The 21970-nt window shown below is 37.5% G+C and overlaps 1 protein-coding gene across 3 annotated transcripts in view; it reads right to left on the reverse strand.

Moving 5' to 3' along the window:
- Positions 1-772: 772 nt before the first annotated feature.
- The window catches only part of LOC145992306 (uncharacterized), a 183308-nt gene continuing 162110 nt past the window's right edge, over positions 773-21970 (reverse strand). For all 3 annotated transcript variants that reach the window (XM_083128797.1, XM_083128749.1, XM_083128708.1), the window contains 2 exons: positions 7889-8126; positions 773-1798 (listed from right to left, as the gene is read on the reverse strand). In XM_083128797.1, coding sequence (XP_082984923.1) covers positions 1131-1798; positions 7889-8126 — 906 coding nt within the window. In that variant the 3' untranslated portion in view covers positions 773-1130. The remainder of the gene's footprint in view (positions 1799-7888; positions 8127-21970) is intronic.

Raw genomic sequence — 21970 nt, forward strand, 5'->3', positions numbered from 1 at the left:
AGTCGACAGCCTATCTGAGCATAAAGTGGATTTAAAGCAAGAAGGGATCGAAGAGTACGGCGATACACCAATCGCAGTCCAAGGTTTAGAGCTATCAAAAGAGAGTATTAACCTACATATCTGACGTAATAATGTCATATAGGGTTTAGATATTCAAAGTAAGTATGTTTAGAAACGGCATAACTTACACCACATGCCATCATTTCGCTAAGTAATAAGGACTAGTTTGGCATTTACTTACTTGTTGTCAAGCTTTCACCACATCATGCAGCTTCCTCAGGAGATAGGACAAGTATAGTATACAGATTAAGACATTGGAAGACAGATTAAGACAGCTTAAAGGTTAATAAGGGTTAAAATTATAAAAAGACGATAAACGTTAGACTAGAGTTGCCAGCCAGAGTTGGAATAGGAAAGAGTCTTTTTATCTTTTTAACCTTTAAACTTACCTTCCAATGTCTTAATCTTTACAATACTTGTCCTATCTCCTGAGGAATCCACATGATGTGGTGAAAGCTTGAGAACAAAGAAACTACATGTCAAAACCAGTCTCTATTACTTAGTAAAGTAAGTTTAGTTTCATGGTTGTTTGGTTTGTTATCAAAAACGTCCAAGTAGTGAAACCTCCTTTGCAGCTTTTCACAAATACAAGCCAAATAATGAATCAGTAACAGATTAAGACCAAACATTGTTGTATGCTTTTTTTTTAAGAAAACGTTGTTACTATTATCTTGTCTTATTATTAAAAGAAAAGAAGAGAAAATGAGTAAATTTTTGGTTTATTACAGTACTAAGGATCTGCACTATCACACATGCAAAAAGAAGAAATATCTTCAACGCAAGATACATCTATCGAATTGTCACTGACTAACTAAAACATAACACAAGTTGTACTGCAAGGACAGTACCTACTATTTTCTTAAGTACTAGCATTCAAAATGTATTTTTGTTTTTAGGTACAGTTATCTCTCTTTAACACTCCTGTAATATTGACTGAACCAACTATTTATGATTGCTGACACAGCTAGTTTTTTTGTTGGCGGTTGTGGAGTACACTGAATGAAATAGGAGAGTTTATACACTGAGCAACATGTAAGGGATACGGCAATGGGTTATCTTCTTGGGGCTTGCTATGTACACGCGGTTGCTTTGAGGTTGGTATCCGTGACGAGACTAATAGGTGTGGCGGCCTCATTGGTATAGTGGTAAGCCTGCTTGTCTAGCTCGGCGCTCGTGAGGTTGTAAGCGACCTGCTGTATGAATATCGGTGGTCTCCGGGTTCGTCTCCCGGTGTCGGCTTTCAGCAGCTCCTCGATCGAGTACGGGTTCCTCTTCTTCTCCGCGCTAGGCCTCTTCTCCTTCGCTTCTTCTTTCTCCGAGCATCTCTTCTCCTCTTCTTCCGACTTGTCCACGGATTCGTCTCCGCTCGTCCCGGAATTGGACTCGGATCTCTCCAGGCAGAGGGCGTGGCTATCGTCGGAGTCCCTCCCGACGGTAAAGCACACGGGAGACCTTCCCAGTGGAGACGTCCCGCCCAGAATGTCGTGGCTGGAATATTGATCCAGATGAGAGAACGGGAGGGGGATCCCCGAGTGGGGCGACGGTAGGCGTGCCATCGACCACGCTTGATGAGCCGGAATCGCCGATCTGTTGCCGCCGGCCGCCTGAAGCGCCGCCAAGCGGCTGCTGCTGGCGAAGGCGTGATGGAACGCTGGACCGGGAAGCTGGAAGAAGCTTCTGGCCAGCGCTGGAGAAAGTGCCGCCTTGTAAGAGTCGGTGCGAAGCAGGACTGAAGAATCTGAAAAGAGAAATAACCACATCGGTTAATGGCAATTCAGTCCTATCAAAATCAAGAATAAAAGCATTGACCCAAAATTAATATTCTCTTTAAACTATCCCTTCATATAAAAATTCAATGGATAATTATTACTATTTACTACTAATAATATTACTACACTAGAGTCGGGACGCCGTTAGAACCGGTGTCCATTCACAGCGCAGAGCGGTTATTTTGACAAAATCCTGTTTCCCTGCTGGCTGCTTTGGGGAGGGGGATTTTTAATGTTGCTACTTCTTGCCAAAGCAGTAGACCTAATTAGTTGTTTGACCGCGAGTTCCTTCGTAGGTAAAAGCGGCAACAAAAGGTCACTGCCATTAAGGCGGTCCCCTCGCCGGCAGGAGTTTAATAATGTTACGTTCAAAATTGACATTCACAATTATTACATTATGATATAGTAAGAACATTTGTAAAGATTTTGAAGCATTGCTATATCTTACTTTAGTTCAAGAAGTTGTTGATAAGAATTGAACATCTAAGAATTACCGATAAAAGATCTTAATGATTGTACGGCCAAGCGGAAAGACAAATTATCCATCGCTATTTCATTCTATAATTATTATATATATATATCTTGTTTTGTTTTAATGAATGGTACTCTATTGATACCAAGTTTATATTACTTTCTGCTGATTAACGTTTTTATTTCAATTCATGATAGACACATTGTTGAAAACAGATTGAATGAAAATGGTGGTGGACAATTCGCCTATTACTTTTGCAACTGGACGTATAAGTTAATTTGTGCAATCTATGAACTAATTTAAAAGGAAATTTGGGACTAGGCAAAGCTTGGGTCTCAATATTAGTCCTAGGCCTTAGATATTTATACAATATTAGCTTATGTAAACCAAACTAAAAAAAAAAAAAGTCCGTGGCGCGAAGACCTTTGAGAGTTGCCTATGGCCTTTCAAGCGGCTTTTCAACCAATGGGTTTATGTTTCTTTGTTTCTTTAAGTCCACTTTATGTACAAGTAGGCTAATCGGGACCTATTGACTACTAGGCAACGCCGTTACCACTATGTCATTGGGGAGACATTTTCCTTCAAAAAAAGCGTGGTCAGCACATCGAGTTCTAGCGCCACTATTTTCTACCTTTCGTCGCAAACAACTTTCTGTGAGGGAGAGTCAGGAACAATGATTGATTTGGTTTATTTTACTTCGCTTTTCTGCCATGGCTAATCGCTACGACGGGGATGAGTAATGATATGATGTAATTGATGAAGGGACACCCACAAAGAACACCCATGCTCAGGCCAGGATTCGAACCTAAAACCCCTGTCGTATCGTGCTGTGCTAATGTCGATCACAGACTTTATGTATTTTTTGTTTCAACTGATATTTACTTTTCTGGGTGTGGAGTGAAAATGTACGTATATTTGTATCATCTGACACATTTTACCTTCTATGGGTACGACGAGGAACAGAAACATTTCTATATGATTCGAAAAAAACCGTACAGGCTAAAACAGGCAGTGTCTTCGAAGGCGAACAACATGAATTATTCAAAATATGAACCGTAACCGTTTCCCCAGGCGGGTCGTAATCGATTTCAATAACGACAGGGTTCCTTAAAATTCCTGTCATTATTTCGAATGGTAATTACATCTCGGTCAACAGCAAGAAGGCATAATTCGATCTTTGGAAAATTGCAGTTAAACTCCGATAATCTAATACGTAACGCGCATCAAAAACGGGAAACAGATTTCAGTAACAAAGGTCGGTGCAGACCAAACGAAATGAGAACACGGGAACGTGTCATTTGCATGTGAATCTTGCAAAAGTTCACGGAGAACGATAGCTTATGCAATACTTTCTGCGGAAAATATTTTGAATTACTCTGAAAGTGGAGGTGAGACGAAAAAAGTGGTTTTAAAATAAGTGTGGAATAAACACAAATATTAGCGTATTTTCCAAAAGAAAGTGCACCGTTGAGGAAATCCTTACATTACAATGTGAGCCCCGTACCATGTTGTATGCATCTTCCTCCAACTTTTGGTCATTTTTGATATTTTCAAGACTGTGTGCGCCACATTTTTTTTTAGCTTGATGTGCGTAACTTATAGCATTGTTACGCAATCAGCTGCCCCACAGTAAAAGATGTGAAATATAATGCATTGTTTAGGAGGGATGGGGGGAGGGAAGTTAACATTGTTGTGACAACGATAACTAACGTAAATTGAGTGCGATTTAGCGTGAATTCAGTCTGAAGCATTTGAGCAAAATTAGAGAAAAAGTTTTCAAATGGCGGACGAAAGAACTTCACTATCAATGTTTTGACCAGCCCAAGTGCCCTAAAATAAGATGTTCTCGTCCTAAATTTTCATAGCAGCCAAATATTTTGAGGTACTGCTTTAGAAACCAGTCAAAGCGATTGGAGCATGTATAACCTTGTACCGCGATTAAACTTTGTAAAATACACTTTGGCGCGGTTGATGCGCTGAATATATAATTTTTTTTATTCATCAGCCGTGTGAACGTTAGCGGATTTCTTAAAACAAGTAAAGTTTGACAGAAAAGCGAATATTAAAATGTTATTGTATTCACACAACAATTAGGTCATAACAGTGTGAATACCTACAGCTACATGCATGCGCGTCGCCAGAAATTTTTGCCGGGGATTCGGGCAAATGATAAAAAGTTGAATAGTAGAAAATTTTTACGTATTATTACTACGCTTATAAATGTTATTATACAATAATAAATATTATAAACTAACAAAAATAAATTTTATTCGAAATAATAATAATAATTATTATTATATAAATGGGGAGACTCGATCCACCAAACGAGTGAATACAGGCACACCAGGCATGTATCTAGAAATATGTTTCGGGGGCAGTCCGAACCAAGTGTCTCAGGAATAGGCTAATAATAATAAAATAATAATGTTTAAATGAAAATAATTATATTAAATCAAATTAATACTAATTACAATACATAAATTAAAATTATATTATTATCACACGATTAGGTAAAAAGACTGTATAAGAATACAGGTATAAAGCGCATATTCATTACGAAGCTTACCTGTAGTTATGATCGGAATAACTTACATAAAAACAAGTGCCTCGTCAATGAAATTAATGTCAAATAGATGAGTAATTGAATATTTATCGAATAACAAATATGATGTTACATGTAGTTTCTGATTAAAATTTTATGCATATTATTTTGAGTAGTAGTGTACATAAATTTTCTTTGTAATGTTATTTAAATCCGTATGATCCCCTTCTAAAGTTCAGAGGAAATTAATAACCATCGATTATGCAACAAATGCTAATATTTTCATTACTTAATTTTAGTACTTGGTAAGTCTTTCGGGGAGTCCGGATACCTGAACCCTCCCCTAAATACGTTCTTCCTGTCCTTCAAAGCCGTATGATCCCAATATAATCCTTGTCTACGAATAAGTTCAGAGGAAATTATACAACAAATGCTAAGCGAGTATATTTTCACTATTTAATTTTCGTACTTAAGTTTTCGGGTATTTGTGTGTGTGGGAGGGGGGTCCGCACCCCCTAAATACGTCTTACCTGTCCTTCAAAGCACAATATAATTCTTTTCTTCCAATAAGTTCAGAGGAAATTATACGAGAAATGCTAAACGAGTATATTTTCATTATTTAATTTTCGTACTTAACAAGTCTATCGGGTGGGGGGTCCAGACCCCCGAAATACATCCTTCGTGTCCTTCAAAGCAGTATGATCCCAATACAATCCTTGTGTTACAATAAGTTCAGAGGAATTTATAGAACAACGGCTAAACGAATAAATTTTTCATTATTAGTTTTAGTACTTCATAAATCTTTCAGGGTGAGGGGTCCGGACCCCCTGGATCCCCCTAAATGCGTCCTTGCAGCACACCTATTTTCCATTATTTGTTTTGCATTTCATGCAATTAGTATCTGAAATGCATTTTCATATTAACTTTTGCACGTCTCGTTCAAGAATAGGCTTTAAATGTTAGGGGGATTTTTTTTTCATAAAGTTTGATGTGTGACCTGTCACCTACAACTGTAATTATTAGAATTTTGAAAACTGTGAAACCTTGTTCTTTAGATGAAATAGTAGAATATAACCTTGTCCCAGTATTTTTCACTCAATGTTTTCGATCCAATGCATTTTTATTTTGATTATTCTGTTCGCATACTAAATAAATGAACTTAATTTATATTCTTAACAATAAGAGTAACAAACTTTCGGCTTTCTTTTATCTTTAAATGAACGATGTCAATTTCCAGGGGGTCCACCGACGCGTTCGACCCCCCTCCCGATGCCCATGGCTATATGTAGACTTCATGTACTGAACATATGAGACCACTGTGTTGCGTACAAAAACCACAGGGTCCTCTCAAAAATGACGAAATTGCTATTAGCAACTCGAACATCAAATTCCAAACGTTCATAGAGACATATTCGCAAACTATATATTTTTAGCTTTCAAACGAGCCTATAATATCCTAATTTTGCTATCACAGAACCCACACAATGATCAATTTTGATTGACTCCACATTTGGCTAAATTCCTCTTGCTCTTGGCGAGAGAAAAATGACCGCCATAGTTGTCATGGTATTTTCTACTTTCTCGATGATAGAGATGGGATACTTGAACTTAAATAGCCTAGAAAACGGCACTGCTTCGACTCTCGATAATTTCGCTTGGCCAATTTTCTAAGGAATGTTACTACCACTTAAGCTAAAAATTGCGTGAGTGTAAATACCAGGACAAGGAAGGATGATGTTGAAGTAACGTCATACAAGAACCACTATACAGATAGGGAACATATCTGTTGATCAATTCTCATATGTAATAATGTCTGCTGAAAATTCCTGTCTCATAAACTTCTTCCTTGTCTTTTCAGCTCTGGAAGTAATGACAACACTATGGCTACAATGAAAACCTATTTATTTGTTGGACCTTATCGGTAAGTGCAGTTTCTTATTGTTCGCTTATTGTTAAGTATTTAGAAATTCAGTAGATGTAAGAAAACATGCGCAATGGAATGTTAAAAATCTAGAAAATTAAACTTCTAATAACTTTCTTTAAAGAAATTGAACAATAAAATAATTCATTTAAAAAATAGCTGAACTTTCAAATAACTGATACTAAATGCTTTAAACGACTTGAATATTCAAATAATTTATTTTTAAAACAATGAAATAACTGCGCAATAAATAACACTGAAATTTTAAGTAACATGTACCTTAAACATTTCAAAACTAAGACTTCTAATAACAGTTTTCATTTAAAAAGAAATTAAACAATGATATAATTGATTTAAAATAAAATAACTGACCGCATGGAAATTTCAGTGCTTTAAAGTACTTGTTTTTTCACAATATAAACTTGAATATTCAAATAATAGATTTTTGAAACAATAAAATTGATCCTTCAAATGATTGATTCTTTCTTCTAAAATAAAACTGAACCTCCAAATAGGTATGTTAAAAAAACTCTAAAGTAAAACTTCGAATAACTATTTCATTGAAAAAAAAATGAACAATGGAATAACTAATTTTAGAAAATAACTGATCTGATAAAGAATTAAATACTTTAAACTCCTTTTATTTATTTTTTCAAAATATGGAATTGAATCTTTCAATTAGTCGACAAATTCTTAATTCTTTGTACAAATACAAAATCAGTTTTGAAATTGAAAGTAGTTTGTTACTTACTACTCCTAAATTATCTACATTGGTTTCTTGTTATAATTGAGATCTTAAGAAAGGAAACATGCAATGAAGGCTAGTCTAGTTATGAGATATTAATGTCCTTCAACTGAGAGAAAACAAGAAAGAAGAGATGCGATATCATCTTTCTATCCATCAGAACACTCTATCTAACCTTGCACTTTTTTAAGGGGGCGGACCTGCCCCACCAAGGCTTTCTAATTTAACCCAGGACGCCCAGTGCGATTCGAGGCTTTAATAAGCAAGCCACGTGTGATGATAACAGATCGGGAAACAAATTGCCAACGCCTGTCTGGTCCGGAGAGATGGAAATTGATATTTTGCATACGCTACACCTGAGCATTTGGACGCAACTAACCTGTGGTCGACACTGGGAGGGCCGAATGGCCCGTGGCCGTTCCTCCGGGCGTCAGATCCGCGTCGGTCCACGCCCCGCTGTTCCTCAGGATTCGGTTGATGGAACTGACGCTGGGAATGGAATGGGGATCGCAGATTCTCTGGGCCAGCAACTGGTCTCGGATCTCCCAGGCGAACATTGCCGGGTTCTCTTGTTTAAAGCGAAGGATCTTCTTCACTACCGTGGGTGTGGCCACCTGCTGGCGAGAAGAGAAAACACAACGCTGTCAGCTTTTGACGTCACACGGGCGAAATATATCAAGATACAAATAGAGCTGTTCCAGCTGTCACATTGAATTTTTACACCTATGTCAAAGCAGTTCTGTCGTTTATCCTAACTTGAATGCAAACTTATGATTGCGGTGTAGCGTTGGTTGACTACCCTTCAAGGATACTTTTAAACATTTCAATTGATTTGGTTGACTGATTGATTTGTTGTATTTTACTTCACTTTTCTGCCCTTTTTGGCTAATCATGAAGATGAAAGAATAATTAAGTTAAATTGGTTATAATACAATCACAAACACACATAAAAGCGTGAACATTAATTGGACATTATCCATTGTCTTGTTCTTTAAAATATACCTATTCTAGCACTACGTTTCGATATAGCATCTCTTTCTTTGTCTTCAAGTGAACAAATTTCTGTGCTGGAATAGTTGATTAGCGAACTGGATTTGTAGTAAAGTCACAAATCTGTCGTAGTTTCAACACCCCACCGACAAAAAAAAAAAATAAAGAAAAAAAAAGAAAAAAAGTTCATCTGAAGACAAGAGAAGAGTGCGTGTAGTGTTAGAATAGGTATTTTTTTAAAGCACTAGACAGTGGATAATGCCCAATTAGCATTGCATGTTAATGTATAACCATTGTCACTAACATTTAGGGAATTATTTTAAGCACACATAGACAGGGCATGACGCAAGCCTCACAGGGGATTGTACTGGCTGTGAGTCTAGACGGCAGAGCTTCGTTAGTCTGCAAATATTCAAATCAGGGTGTTCTACGTAAAAGAGAGGTTGATATTTGGGTGTTTTCTAGGGATGGACAATATCGAAAATTTGATATCGCGATATATCGTCACAGATGATACGATACGATATTTTTTTCCGTATCGTGATATCGGCGATATATCGTGACGATATATCGCCAACACGATATATATATCGCCAAATATCGTGACGATATATTGCCGAATATCGTGACGACATGTCGTCGACACGTTATAAATCGCTAAAATATCGTCTAGTTGATATCGCCTGGACGATATTTTTTCAATATCGCGATATATCGTCTGTACGTTATTTCGCCCAGCATTAGTGTTTTCAAAAATTTCAATAGCAATCAATAATAATTGCACGGTACAACTGTTAGATTTTTATTATGCTACGGGCACGTGAGTGACTTTGTTCTTGTAACTGCCGCTGCTATAAAGAAAATATCTCGAAAATGTAGATAGAAGGTGGCATGATTGATTGATTGAATTGCTTAATTTTACTTCGCTTCCTATGGCACTAATTTGCGAAGATGGGCATGAGTTATGATATGACGAAATTTATGAATGGACACTCACAAACATCCATGCCCATGCCAGGATTCGAACCCGGGACCTCTGGCGTCGTAGCGCGATGTGCTAATCAATCTACCACGGGGGCCGTGAAGAAGAGTGTTATTTTTGTGGCTGTTTAAAAAGAGAAGGAAAAGAGACGCAACATGTTCCAGTCAAAGCCCCGAGCAAGGTCCGTCGCCGTTGTTTGGTCCCGAGCACGTATTTTGTCCAAGAGGATTTCGGACATTTTGGGGTGTCGAGACGAGAAATGGTAGCGTCACGTCTCGTGAACAATGAAGCCTGTCTCGTACTTGTTCTCGTATCGCTTAGATAGCAACATGGATACACTACGCGAGACTCTCAAGCAAATTCATTAATAAATTTTGTTAAATATGGAAGTGAGATTTCAGAGTTTTATACGAAAAAGAGTCCATGAAAATTCAATGACGACAGCATAATGTGTGTTCGCAGGCATCGTTGGAATAAATCCAACAGCTTCTTAATATTTACTAGCGCTAAAGCAATTTAAACAGTGTGTAATTTATCACCATGTAAATAAACAAGAACAACATGTTGCATAAGATCAAGTCGCGTCATTTCATGAAAAAGCGAAGAAAAAAATAACCTGGGAATTCTCAGTGTATCGGAAGAGCATGACAAAATTGGCGTCAATAACAGAGAATGGCTGATGAGTGTAGTTTATGCACGCAATTATTCATGAATTTCTTTTTAAAAAATCCCACTTAAAAACTAGATTCATAAATTGTCTGGCAAATTAGCTTTGTAAACACATGTTGTTGCAATGGGAACATAATCGTAACACCCATATCGAAAGAGGACGAAGCCACGAATGAATAATACATTGTCCACCGTTCCTTTTTTACTTCCTTTTCCATTCCTCGTCCGTAAAATGTAACATGTTGTAATTTCTGTTAATGGCGCTTTCGATAAAGTGTAAGGAAACTCAACTCAGAGCGAGAACCATTTGCATTTTAACTGGTTTTTCACCTAGAAGTGTTTCGGTACTTAAAAACTTTTCTTCTTTTTCCTGGTGTGTGTGTATGATGAAGTAGGAGGTTCCGGCGTTCCGCTGTGGGAACGTGAACGTATGTGATAAATATTCATATGGATGCGAACCGGGCCGCATAGCATTATGCAAATGCGAATTCTTCCAAGACGGTGAGTTAGGTAAAAAAAGAAACAAATGAATGAAGAAACTCGCTGAGCGCGTAATCGAGTTTAACAGGTAGCGTTTCAATCTCGACGTAATTGTATGTCGTGCACGTAACGTTTGTTTTTCGCTAGACGCACAGGAAGCGCTTAGTTTTTGAATGGAAGAATCCAAAAGTGACTTCATTCACAAATTCCGACAAGAATTAAGGTCTCAATTTTCACAGTTCTTTCGAAATGTCGCCTTCGTTGACGTTTTCAAGAAGGAACCCGGTTTTAAATCTTGATGAGTTTTTTTGTAATTATTATTATAATTCAATACGTGAAAAGTCAAAATGTCTCAATGGTTCAGGCCTCAATCTAGGAAGACGTCCACCTCCCCCCCTCAAAATGGCAATGGCGCACGATGTACTGTAGAAAGAGCGCCCAGTCGCCATGGCCCTTGAAATTTTTCACCTACCATCTACATTTTCAACCCAGTTCTAAAAAAAAATTTAAAAAAAATTAGAGTTCACTTATGGAAATTTGCATTACCTTTTTCTTAAATAACGAGTAGAGTATATGTGTCTTCTATATCACATGTATCATGAAATCAGAATAATAAACTTGCTATTATATTAGAATGCATTACATAATTATGTATGGTGTTACCGGTAGATCCTTTTTTAGGAAGTATACTGCGGTGCAAGAATTAATTACTTTTAATCCTATCTTGAAATCAATCGATAAATTAAATGTTTTAAGATTTCATTGAGAAATGTGTAGTTGGATCGATGGCTTTCTCATCCCGTAACAAGAAACAAAAGGTTTGCTCTTGAGAAAACGAGGGTATCGTTTCAAATATATCATCCAACGTATAGTCCTTGGGCCCTCAAAATTCTATTTCACAATTTATTCATCTATTCATTATTTATAACATGTGTACGAAAACTACTGGGTACATGTGGATCAATATATGGTTTATCATATCATGAACGTTAGTCACAGGAGGCTCACATAAGCCGTGTCACGAAAGATATGTATTTAGCTAAGCAAAGTGGTTAACCAGCTCAACCCAGAAACAAACGTCCCTTCTAAGACGTACACGTCAGCTGAAGAATTAATTTGACCAACATGCGTGTACGTACATGTAATTGGACTATGCATATAAGTCGGAGAGATAGGAAAATAAACTTGTTTTCGTTCGTCTGGAAGCAACAGAGCACATATTCGTAATTACGTCAGTTTTCTTGGGACTTATATCAATAGAGAAAACGAAAAAAATAAAGTAATCAGTGTATAGTGTCCGTGTGAAGGGGAAAACCAGAAAATGTCAAGGTTACCGTTTTCAGACAAAACAGTAATTAGTGTTGCAGACGATGGTTAAACGTTTAACTTATCTGTTCATTACCTTAGCTACAAAGCAAACTTGTTGGCAACTCTGCTTTTTCGTTTTGTAACATAGACACAAATTCTAGACAACGTTTCATTCGTGTTTCGTGCAGAAAACAGCATCGCAGACAAGATAATAAACATTCAGTATACAGAGGAACCCCGGTTTTACGCTTCCGGTATTACATGTGAATTTTAAGTTTTCTTTCATGTTGGTCTTCTGAAAACGTAAAATCAAGGTTCCACTGTATTTATTTATTTTTTAAAAAATATTACGGCTTTTTTTGCATAACATACTGCAGAAACTTTGACACATAACTGCATTTCTGCAGTCCATTGATGAAATGTCATCCTTTTTTTTTCTCCGAACTTTGGATATGATGTAGCCTGCTTCCCTTCAATTAGAACCAGAAGACGTTTTCATTTTGCATTTTTTGGCCTTCTTATTGGCTTATTGTTCACTTTTCCAGTATTGTTTAGTTCACATTTCATTTTTATAATTAAATCGTACAAAGAATACACCACATCAGAAGTCAAGGGAATTGGACCACTTCAATTTCGAATGTAAGTACACCGTGAAGTATATCACCCAAGAGGCAGTTAGGATTGATTGAGTTGGTGTTTTAAGTCCAATTTATGTACCGGAAGGCTAATCGGGACTGGACATACAGTTTAAAGTGGGATCCGAACCGCTATGTGCCTCTGCCGTGTATCGAGCCCGGGACCTCTCGATTACAAGGCGACGACGCTACCAGTACGCCATCGGGGAGGCTGCTAGGAGAGCGCTATGATTACCGCAATGGATTTATAATCATTTTGATTATTTTTTTCATTACGTCTACGTATTAAATGTTGAAGGTTCAACAATGCAACGACGAAATGAATTTTCTATATCCATTTTTTTAAATGCATTTTTTTTAATAAACTTACTCGTTGTCAAGATAGGTCTTTCATTCATCAAATATGCAGAGGTATGAGTGATAATAAAGTCATTTATACATTTATAAAGATGTATTCTGTTTTATTAAGCAATATGAACAAGTATGAGTAATTTTAAAGTCACGAATGGTTGGTTATTAAGTATTTTTACAGTTAATAAAATCCTCTGAAAACATATTACTTTTAAAAAAAGCATCTTTAAATGCACATCAAGGGTAAAATTTATCAATTGAACTGAATATATGAGTTTTCAACATTAACGAGACATGGGGAATAAGTTTTGTTACAGGTGAAACTGTCACAACTTTCGATCCAATTAAATAATGTCTCGACAGAAACGAGACTCTCGGACAGGAAGTCTCGGTCTCGTCTCGATTGTACACAGACCTATCTCACGCTAGATCTCGTCCACAAGACTGGTCTTGCTCTTGTCTCAACGAGCAGTTTCGATCACGGTATATTTCAAATATCCCAATACTTATCTCTTTGTCACCCTAAATTAAAAATATTATTTTTTAGTTCATTTCGACACGCCCGTGCATTACAAATGGCTTACGTGTTCGAGACTCTTCACAGGAAGACGACAATTGCTGGCGTTACACGCTCAGGCGATGCGATGCAAACTGGTGATAAGGGTTGGTTCGAACCCCCTTTTTCCCCGACCCTTCCGCTTAAACGCTTTCCTACCCTTCCTGCTCATCACACTGGAAGCGGACGCATGCTTGTTCACACGCAACGATCGCTGGGAGAAACTATCAGCTGCTTATTTTCCAGTGTCACAGAGGCCAGGGTGAAGGGGAAGAGCTTTGAAGCAGCAGTGTTGCTAATTCGCGGGACTAAAAGTGTACCAAGCAAGAGTATCGACAAACGTCAAGTATGAATCGAAAATGGGTTGACAAATATTGAAAGTGGGGAGTCTTAAATGGTGTCGCAGAAGTTAGGAATTTAGACTTGAGGATCTACTCAGTCTATCTTCATAATAACAGGAGATGGAAAGTCGAAGATCCAAATATTATTAGTAGTCTAGATATTTGCAATAGTTCGTGGCTACGTAAGCCTGTGTTCCTTCACAGATATCTGGATAACAGCAGGGACGGCGCTAGGGGAAGCTGAAGCCCCCCAAAACTGGCCTCAGCCCCCCCTGTAGCCCCCAAGATTTTTGTAGTACGGTAGACGCATTTTGACCGAAATCTTAAAAACTTTAAGTTTACATACTCCATTATTAAAATTCCATTGAGGCAAGTACAATGTTCAAGTACATTTTCTAGTTCAGTTAGATCGCAAAGTTACTTTTAATACGATGTGTTCTATAATCAAGGGGAGGGGGTATATGCAGATATGCCTGGATAGGAGTGGCTACCCTTTGATACTACGTAATGGGTCAATCATAAGTGCCAGCGAAACTTGCAACGAAATGTGTTACCTGCCTCGTAGGTGGACGACGTATTCAGTGGCTGTGAGATTGTTCTTTAATTGTTGACATATGCAGCTAAACGTGTACATTATTAAGTTCCATAAATCGTATTGCTATATTTCTGAATAAATCTAACAGATGTGTAAAATGATTTTTTTTTTAAAAAATAGGACAACGTTCAACATCTAAAGAGCCGTCAGTGTTCTTTTCTGTTTGTTAGTTCCTCATTCGAGTACCGACAATGGTATGAGTGTTATCGATGTTCTCTCATTGTTTTCATCGTTATATCTATCCTTATCGTTGAAAATATTCAAAAGAGAGAAATGGGACTTTAAGAGATCAAAGAGTACACAAAGTAACTAATTCTTAAATGTTAAGAATTGGAAATATTAAAATTGGACCTCCCCGCCCTGGTTATCTAGCAGCAATATTACTGCCTTGAATTTAAGGGGTCCCGGGTTCGATCCCCGGTGGAGGCACATATCATTAAGTGGCTCGGATTCCACTATAAGCTGTAGGTCTGTGTATATAGTGGATCTTAATACAAATCCAATCAAGTAAACATTTTTGCATACGATGCAAAAATAAGCACGCTTGGGCAAATTTCATTCTTCGCAGGCCTAGGTCTACATGCTAATTAATTATTATTTGTGATGTTAGAAAATAATTTCTGCAGTACCGTCAAAGTGGCCAAATTTGATTCCGTGCAGAAGAATCAATCTTTGAAGCACATCTCGTAAAACTATTGATCCAATTCTGATGAATATTCAGAACATAATATATTCTGAAATAAAATTATAATCTTCAGCAGTCACTTCTCTAACCAGAATGCCCAGTGCAAGAGTTGCAACTACATATATTCATTGATTTTATGTCATGGATTTGTAGTGAAAATGTTTTTCTTCCTTGAGAGTGGCACGTCCTAAGTGGACGATATTTCTCACATCCTCCCCATTTTTAGCCCTAAGTTCTGAATTCCAGTCGTTGAACAAGAAAAGTAAGATATTACATCATGGAAGAGAAAATGGTATCATTAATACAGTTTCTATTCAATGGTGTTTTCGCTTATTTGATGCCTACTTTATTAAGTTAGTGCCACTTTTCTGAAGCATGAAAAGCTACAGTCTTTATACGCTCCCTACTGTTATGATTTGGACAGTTTAGAGTCATGGCACAATATGAGGCAGAATGGAAGCCAAAATAAAGATCTTCAGCAGCTGCTTGCAATGATTGAAACATTCAAAATTTCCTTTTACGAACTTTATAAGCTTTGTGTTATTGAAATGTTCATATCCCCATCAACGGTTGCTTGCGTCAAACCTTCGAAATCTAATTGGTGACGAGAGGTTGAGTGCTCTATCTGTACTGTCCTTCGAAGAGCTTGCAAAATGTTTGGATTTACAAAAGATTGTGGCTGCTCATAAAAACAGACGTATCGTATTGTAGTTTCTTGCTGTGGCTCATTTTCTCATTTTAGCAACAAGTTAGTCACACTGTTTACATAGAACTACTGTTACGTGTAGTATTTATACGAATATCCAGCGAGTTGATAATGTAATGAGTGTACGTAGTTTCTATGGTGTATTTTGTACTCTTCACATGAATAGTAAGACTCTGATATCATTACACTCAATAATGGCTTAGGAAAAGAAACAATATAATTATTGCATTTTATTTGACATAAAAGATTCGTGCCTAAAAGTACTTTTGTATATGATGGAACAAAATGCAACATCTCATTGATTTATCTTGAGTTCTGATTGTAAAATATGCAAACGGTAAAATTATACCCTAAAAGTATGAAGTAAATACATTTTGGTCGGTTTTAGTTAGCCCCCCCCCCCCCCCGAGAATTTGACTCCGAAATCTATAGCCACCCTACTTATTTCATGCTGGCGCCGTCACTGGATAACAACAAAAGCAAACCGCACGAAGATTCACGTGACTAGAAGGATTCATTTCTAAGTAGATGTAGACACCTAATATTTCAGAATTTGAAATATCATAGCAGTTATTCGAAAGAAGAGGAAATTTCGAAAACTGTTTTCGGCAAAAGGACCAGCCGAGCCATAATTCGCCCGTGTACCTCCAAGAAAGGATTGCCAACATTTAGACCAGGGGGGTGTCCATTTATTTTTTTCTATGTCAGGCCAGTGACTGCTTGATCAATTCGGTGTAGTCCATATTGCATTATATTTACACCAATAAAATGCATCGAATTGAAATTAGAGGTTCTATAAGTACTAAGGAATGGCACATTAAACCATGTAACGTTCCGATTGTGGCCCGTGCAGTTTGGGCCTCTCTGATTTAGAAAGCAGTTTGGACGTTTCATGAAAAAGTTTCAGAATAGGACTTTTGGAACACCGTATCGATAGTCGCAATCTGAACGAGGTGACATTTTACCATGGTCAGTAATCATGACTAGATGTTAAAGTACAGACTTTTTTAGAACAAGCCCCATAATATCTGTTTCAGTTGAAACCGGGTAGGTTGGCAACCTTGACTAGGCAGACAATGCCCTTCCCCTTTTTACAGGAGATAGTTTTTGAGATAAGATCTTCGCTTGAACCAGGTCACGAGATCGGAAGAGGATATCAGTTAGCATCAGTTTTCTGGAGTTTCTTTAAAAAATGGATAACGGTTTGTCTTTCCTTCTTGTTACTTCTAGCTGTCGCTGTCTTTTCACATAACTGTAGAGAAGGACGACTTAGTCAAAGATAAGCTATTCACTGTTGAAAATTTAGTCCAATCACGACAAAGCTGTATAGAAAGACTTCGTAGTCCAAGATATTCCATGTTATTCAGATTGTTGAAAACTCAGTACAATCGTCACAAAACTGTAGAGAAAAACTCGTAGTCAAATATATTGCATGTTATTCTTACTGTTGAAAATTCAGTACAATCATGAATGACTCTTACACAATGATCAAGGGTGGATCCTTTCGATTCATATGAACAAAAAGCTTTCCAGTTACTAGCCCCTGTTGCCATCGTCTATCAGTAAACGTCCATAAAACATGTATACACAGGAGCCCTTTGTAGGTCATAGCTCGTCAAACAGCTTCTACATTGGCTGAAGCGTGATCAACGCGTCGAGTGCCATCGCTGTTCATATCTATCTAGACCGGGTTTCTTCCCGGTTATCCTCACGATGCAGGTCAACACCGAAATTTAAGCGTTTTCACGAGAATTGAACGCAGGAATTCCCGCACCAAAGGTGAGAGTATTAACCATTCTGGTACGACGGAGCTCAATTCAAATATTCATCACTTCCAATTTCCTGTTAGTTGGCACAAATCAAAAAACACACAATCGGAGCTTGTTACATTGGGAGAGATATGTTGAAGAAACATCTAAAACTTTTAGATTTTTGTGTAGATAGCTGAATCTTTACTCTACCACAATGGCGGTATCTCCATGGAATAGAGGGAACAGGCTGTTCCCTTCTACTTATCGCGCTTTTGAGCTATTTAAATTATTTATATTAACATAATAAGAACACTTCTTTCTCCCGAAATCAACGTTTCCAAAAGTAACGCTGAAGAAAATCTTTCACCGTGGCTGGACGTTTGTTTACGTCACCTACCCCCATCGCATAGACAGTCTCATCGTTCTCACCCCCTACTGTCTGACGCCGAGTATTTCCGAAGGTAAACGATCCCCACGGTCCCACCACGGAAGCTGAACTCCTAGCTGTTCCCTCCGAGAGATATTGCGGATTCGCTTTTCTTCCCGTTTTTGCTATGTGCTGAAGTTTAATCGCGTCATAGTGATACTTTTGAGTGTAGAAAGTCTATTAACTTCCTAATCTCGTTGAGAACTTGCGTCTGACATTCATAACGAACTGGAAAAAACTTCTAGAGTCTAAGCGTCTGCCAAATGCCTTGGCTAAACGCTGCGAAACAGCTTCCGAGGGAACAGCTCACATCCACCCGTTCCACCAGCCCCAAGACCAAAGTTTCAAGGCACGCAGCGACAGGACAAGAAAGCGAATGTTGAGAGTGTTGTTGAGGACGAAAGCCTTTAGTTCATTGAACTTTGCAGAAAATACAACAAACCAACGCATATCCTAACTGAATTAAAAACTAAAACGAAATCATACACAAGGCATTTTCAAACGAGTTACTACAACTCTGTAAAACGATTAACTGGATATTCTTAAAGTGGCAAATTATATTGTTGTTCTTGTTTGATCCTGAGAAGGGAGTCTGGAACCGTTCGGGTTTTGTCACATTAAAAACTTCTACTAATCTAGCGAACGTCATGAAAAAAAAACTCAGCCATCTGTGTGCCATTATTGCATTGAGGACGTTTGAATTACAAGAATACTCAACTCTATGAGAAAACGTCAACTTAATCTACGAATAAAGAGATGAAACAGGTTTCGACAAAAAAATCCCTGATTACTCATAAATTTATATTATTAAATTTTTCTTTGCTGCGCGTCAACAATTTTATTTTTAATGTTTTCTTTATATTATATCATATTTGCTTTAAAATTATTATTGCCATATAATTTTAACGTGCCTCATGTTTGTCACTTCTGACAATTTGTAATATATGTATCGTATATTTATTTGGTTCATTTCAATAAGGGTTTGAATTTTACTTGATGTGCTGTATTATATTAAGACACTCATGGGGGGGGGGAGTGCAAGTGACCTGTTTCCCTGCCTGATTTATCACCGCACGCCACTGCTCTACCATTCAGTTTCGCAATGAACCTACCTCAATAATAGAACAATTAATAATAACTATAGTGGAACCACAAGCAAAACAACCTGCGCAGACCCGAGACTCCTGTGCACCGTACTCCCGCGAGGAGGGGAGGGGGAGAGTGGACCATGCTTCCTTATGGCCTGAGTTGAACGGAAGAAGAGAAAGCTGCACGGGGACTTTTCGTCCAAGGTTTTTCTTCCTTGTGGTCGATCTATAGCAGTGGTTTCCAACTTCAAAAGGTCCGAGGGCCAAAATTATATCCAGCAGTTGATAGGCGGGCCGCATTTTTTTTTGGGGGGGGGATTAAAAATTACAAAAAATGTAAGTACTGAACTGAAAATGTAGTACTTTCTCATGACCTAAATTTCTAAAATGAGGCAATAAAACAATGGAATTACAAATCAAAAGTGTATAATTACAATTTATTTCACAAAAACCCAATACTTATTGATGAATTGAAAGAAATTAAAGACACACCATACAAATAAGAATCCTTCATAGTAAATGTTCAATGTGAAAATTGAGCCCGATCTGCTTCTTTTATTAAAGTTGTATTTGAATTTCTGTATTTGAAAGTCTCAGAAGGTGAAGCAGTGAAGAATACGCCAGTCGGCTTCTGTAGCGGTTCTTGATGAACTTCATTGAAGAGAAAACATCGATGTCATTCTTTGCCCAAAACTACGAAGGTTTGGAAAGCGTTCTTTTGAAAGGTATTTGAAAAACTCTGGCCCCTTTTCTTGCCTAGTTTGAAGGAACACATCGCCTTGCAAATCACGCAATTCAAGTTGGAGAGAAGCTATTTTAATTTTCAATCTTACGTTTTTTTGGAGATTTTGCTCATTTCGATATTTGCACAAACTTTAACAATCAGTCACAGTACAATCCGAGTTGGAACACTGGAAATCTCTTCGTGCGTAGTAAAACAGATCTCTATAGCGCCACTCTGCAGTTCGTTTCTGAACACAAAGAGTGAAGCCTTCGCTGAAGCGGGCGAGTTCATTCCGCATAGCGAAGGGGCGGAATGCATGGTGTGAAGAGAAAGTTACGTCACTTTAGATTCTTCTGATTATCATTATTGACTGCAAAATCAATTCTACCTGTGATATTGTCTTTCTTCACAGAGCATCCGTTCCTTCAGTAAAAAAAGAACGTATTTTAATAAAAATAAATAAAATTAATGTATTTTGCAACCTGGGTTCGCGGGCCGCAGAAAAAGGCAACACGGGCCGCATGCGGCCCGCGGGCCGCCAGTTGGAAACCCCTGATCTATAGGATAAGTTACGACGAAAAAAAGATAAAAAGGGCAGTGTGCTTTTTGAAGCTTTGGTGATTTTTTCAAATGCTAGGATAATTATACCGGCGTGACGTGCAACCGGTAAACTTATATTAAGAATGTTTTTGGTAAATTGTCCTTGTGATCATTTGATTCACTATATTTGTAAAAAGAATGGACCGGATTCTGTTGCAACATGCACAACCAGAATCTTACCTTCCACGTAATGTTTTTTTGCAATGTGTTGAGGTAATTGTTCTCAAGGAAATTTTTCGTTTCTTGTATCATTTTAGGTAATTAAAGGTTCGTTAATTAAGATGTAAAGCTCTCTTGAACTGAGGGTTGTTTTTGTTACATAAAGACGATTATGTGTGTTTCTAATTTAAGCAGAAACGGGACACAGAAAACAAATTACTGCTTGTGTAAGAAAATTACTGTCATTTTGAATTATTTCAACTTGAAAATAGATGCTGATTCTCCTCGAAGTTGTACTTCCTGTTGCTGGTGAAAATTGAGTTGAATCTGCCACCATTGTAATGGCGACCAACTAATGTGGTTTAAGAACTTGTTCAGTGCTACAAACAGTTTCTATTTCACTGTCTCTGAGGACGTTTGTAGTATATCATTACTAGAGCTTGGAAGTTGAGGAAAAATCATTTTTTTCCTAGTGTCCGAAGACAAGGTCCAACATAACATATGTTCAATTTGGGTCATTGTAGGCCAGAAAAAGTTGGGTTTTATTTGTCCTTTTTTGCCTTTCTCGGCGTTTTTTGGCTTATTGGTTTTTTTTAGCCTTTTTTAGGTCTTAACGGCTTTTTTTGCAACTTCACCTTATTTCGATTACGTTTTTACTGCCCATTTTCAATTCGAATCATCATCAGTTCATCCATCACCTCTTAAACATCTTTCAGTAGTAAAGAAATAAAAAAAGAAATATAAATATATTTGAACCATCCCTGAAACGAGAGAAAAACATTTTTGGACGGTTGAAGCACGTAACCCTAGTGTGGTTAGGCCAAATATGATTCTTCAAATATGATTTTTCAAATTATGTTAATCTAAAAAATATATAATGTCTGAAAGAAGGTGCATTTTATTCATATAGTTTTTTCGCACTGTGTGTTCCATACCACCAGAATTTTGTATTTTTTATGCATTAAATATCTAATTAAAACTGAAGTTATTAATTAATTTGGATCAAATTTATACGTCCTTTTTCCCATTTTTAGGTCCTTTTTCTGATATTTTTAGGTCTTTTTATAGGTCTTTTTTTAGCAATTTGTAGGTCCTCAACTTCCGAGCCCTAATCATTACATTTGAATGCGTTGTGTTTGTTCTGTGCATGTTTCTATACAACCTAGCACTTTTAATGTTTCTCAAGAGGCTCTTTACACGCCTTTACTAACTCTCAAGTGAGGATTTTATGTGTGGGGATATTTCCCCATGTTCGTACATTGAACGGTGCAAAATGGCCATTGCAGACGCACTCGAAAATTTTAATTCATTTTATTCATTCATTATTCCTATCGCCACTCAATCCTTCAGTTTGGTTTGACGCAATTCATTGTAGAGTAAGACGTTCCGAAATAATATCTACTACCAAAGGTTA

This window comes from Lepisma saccharinum, chromosome 1, assembly GCF_977018435.1.
Source record: "Lepisma saccharinum chromosome 1, izLepSacc3.1, whole genome shotgun sequence".
Lineage (NCBI taxonomy): Eukaryota > Metazoa > Arthropoda > Insecta > Zygentoma > Lepismatidae > Lepisma > Lepisma saccharinum.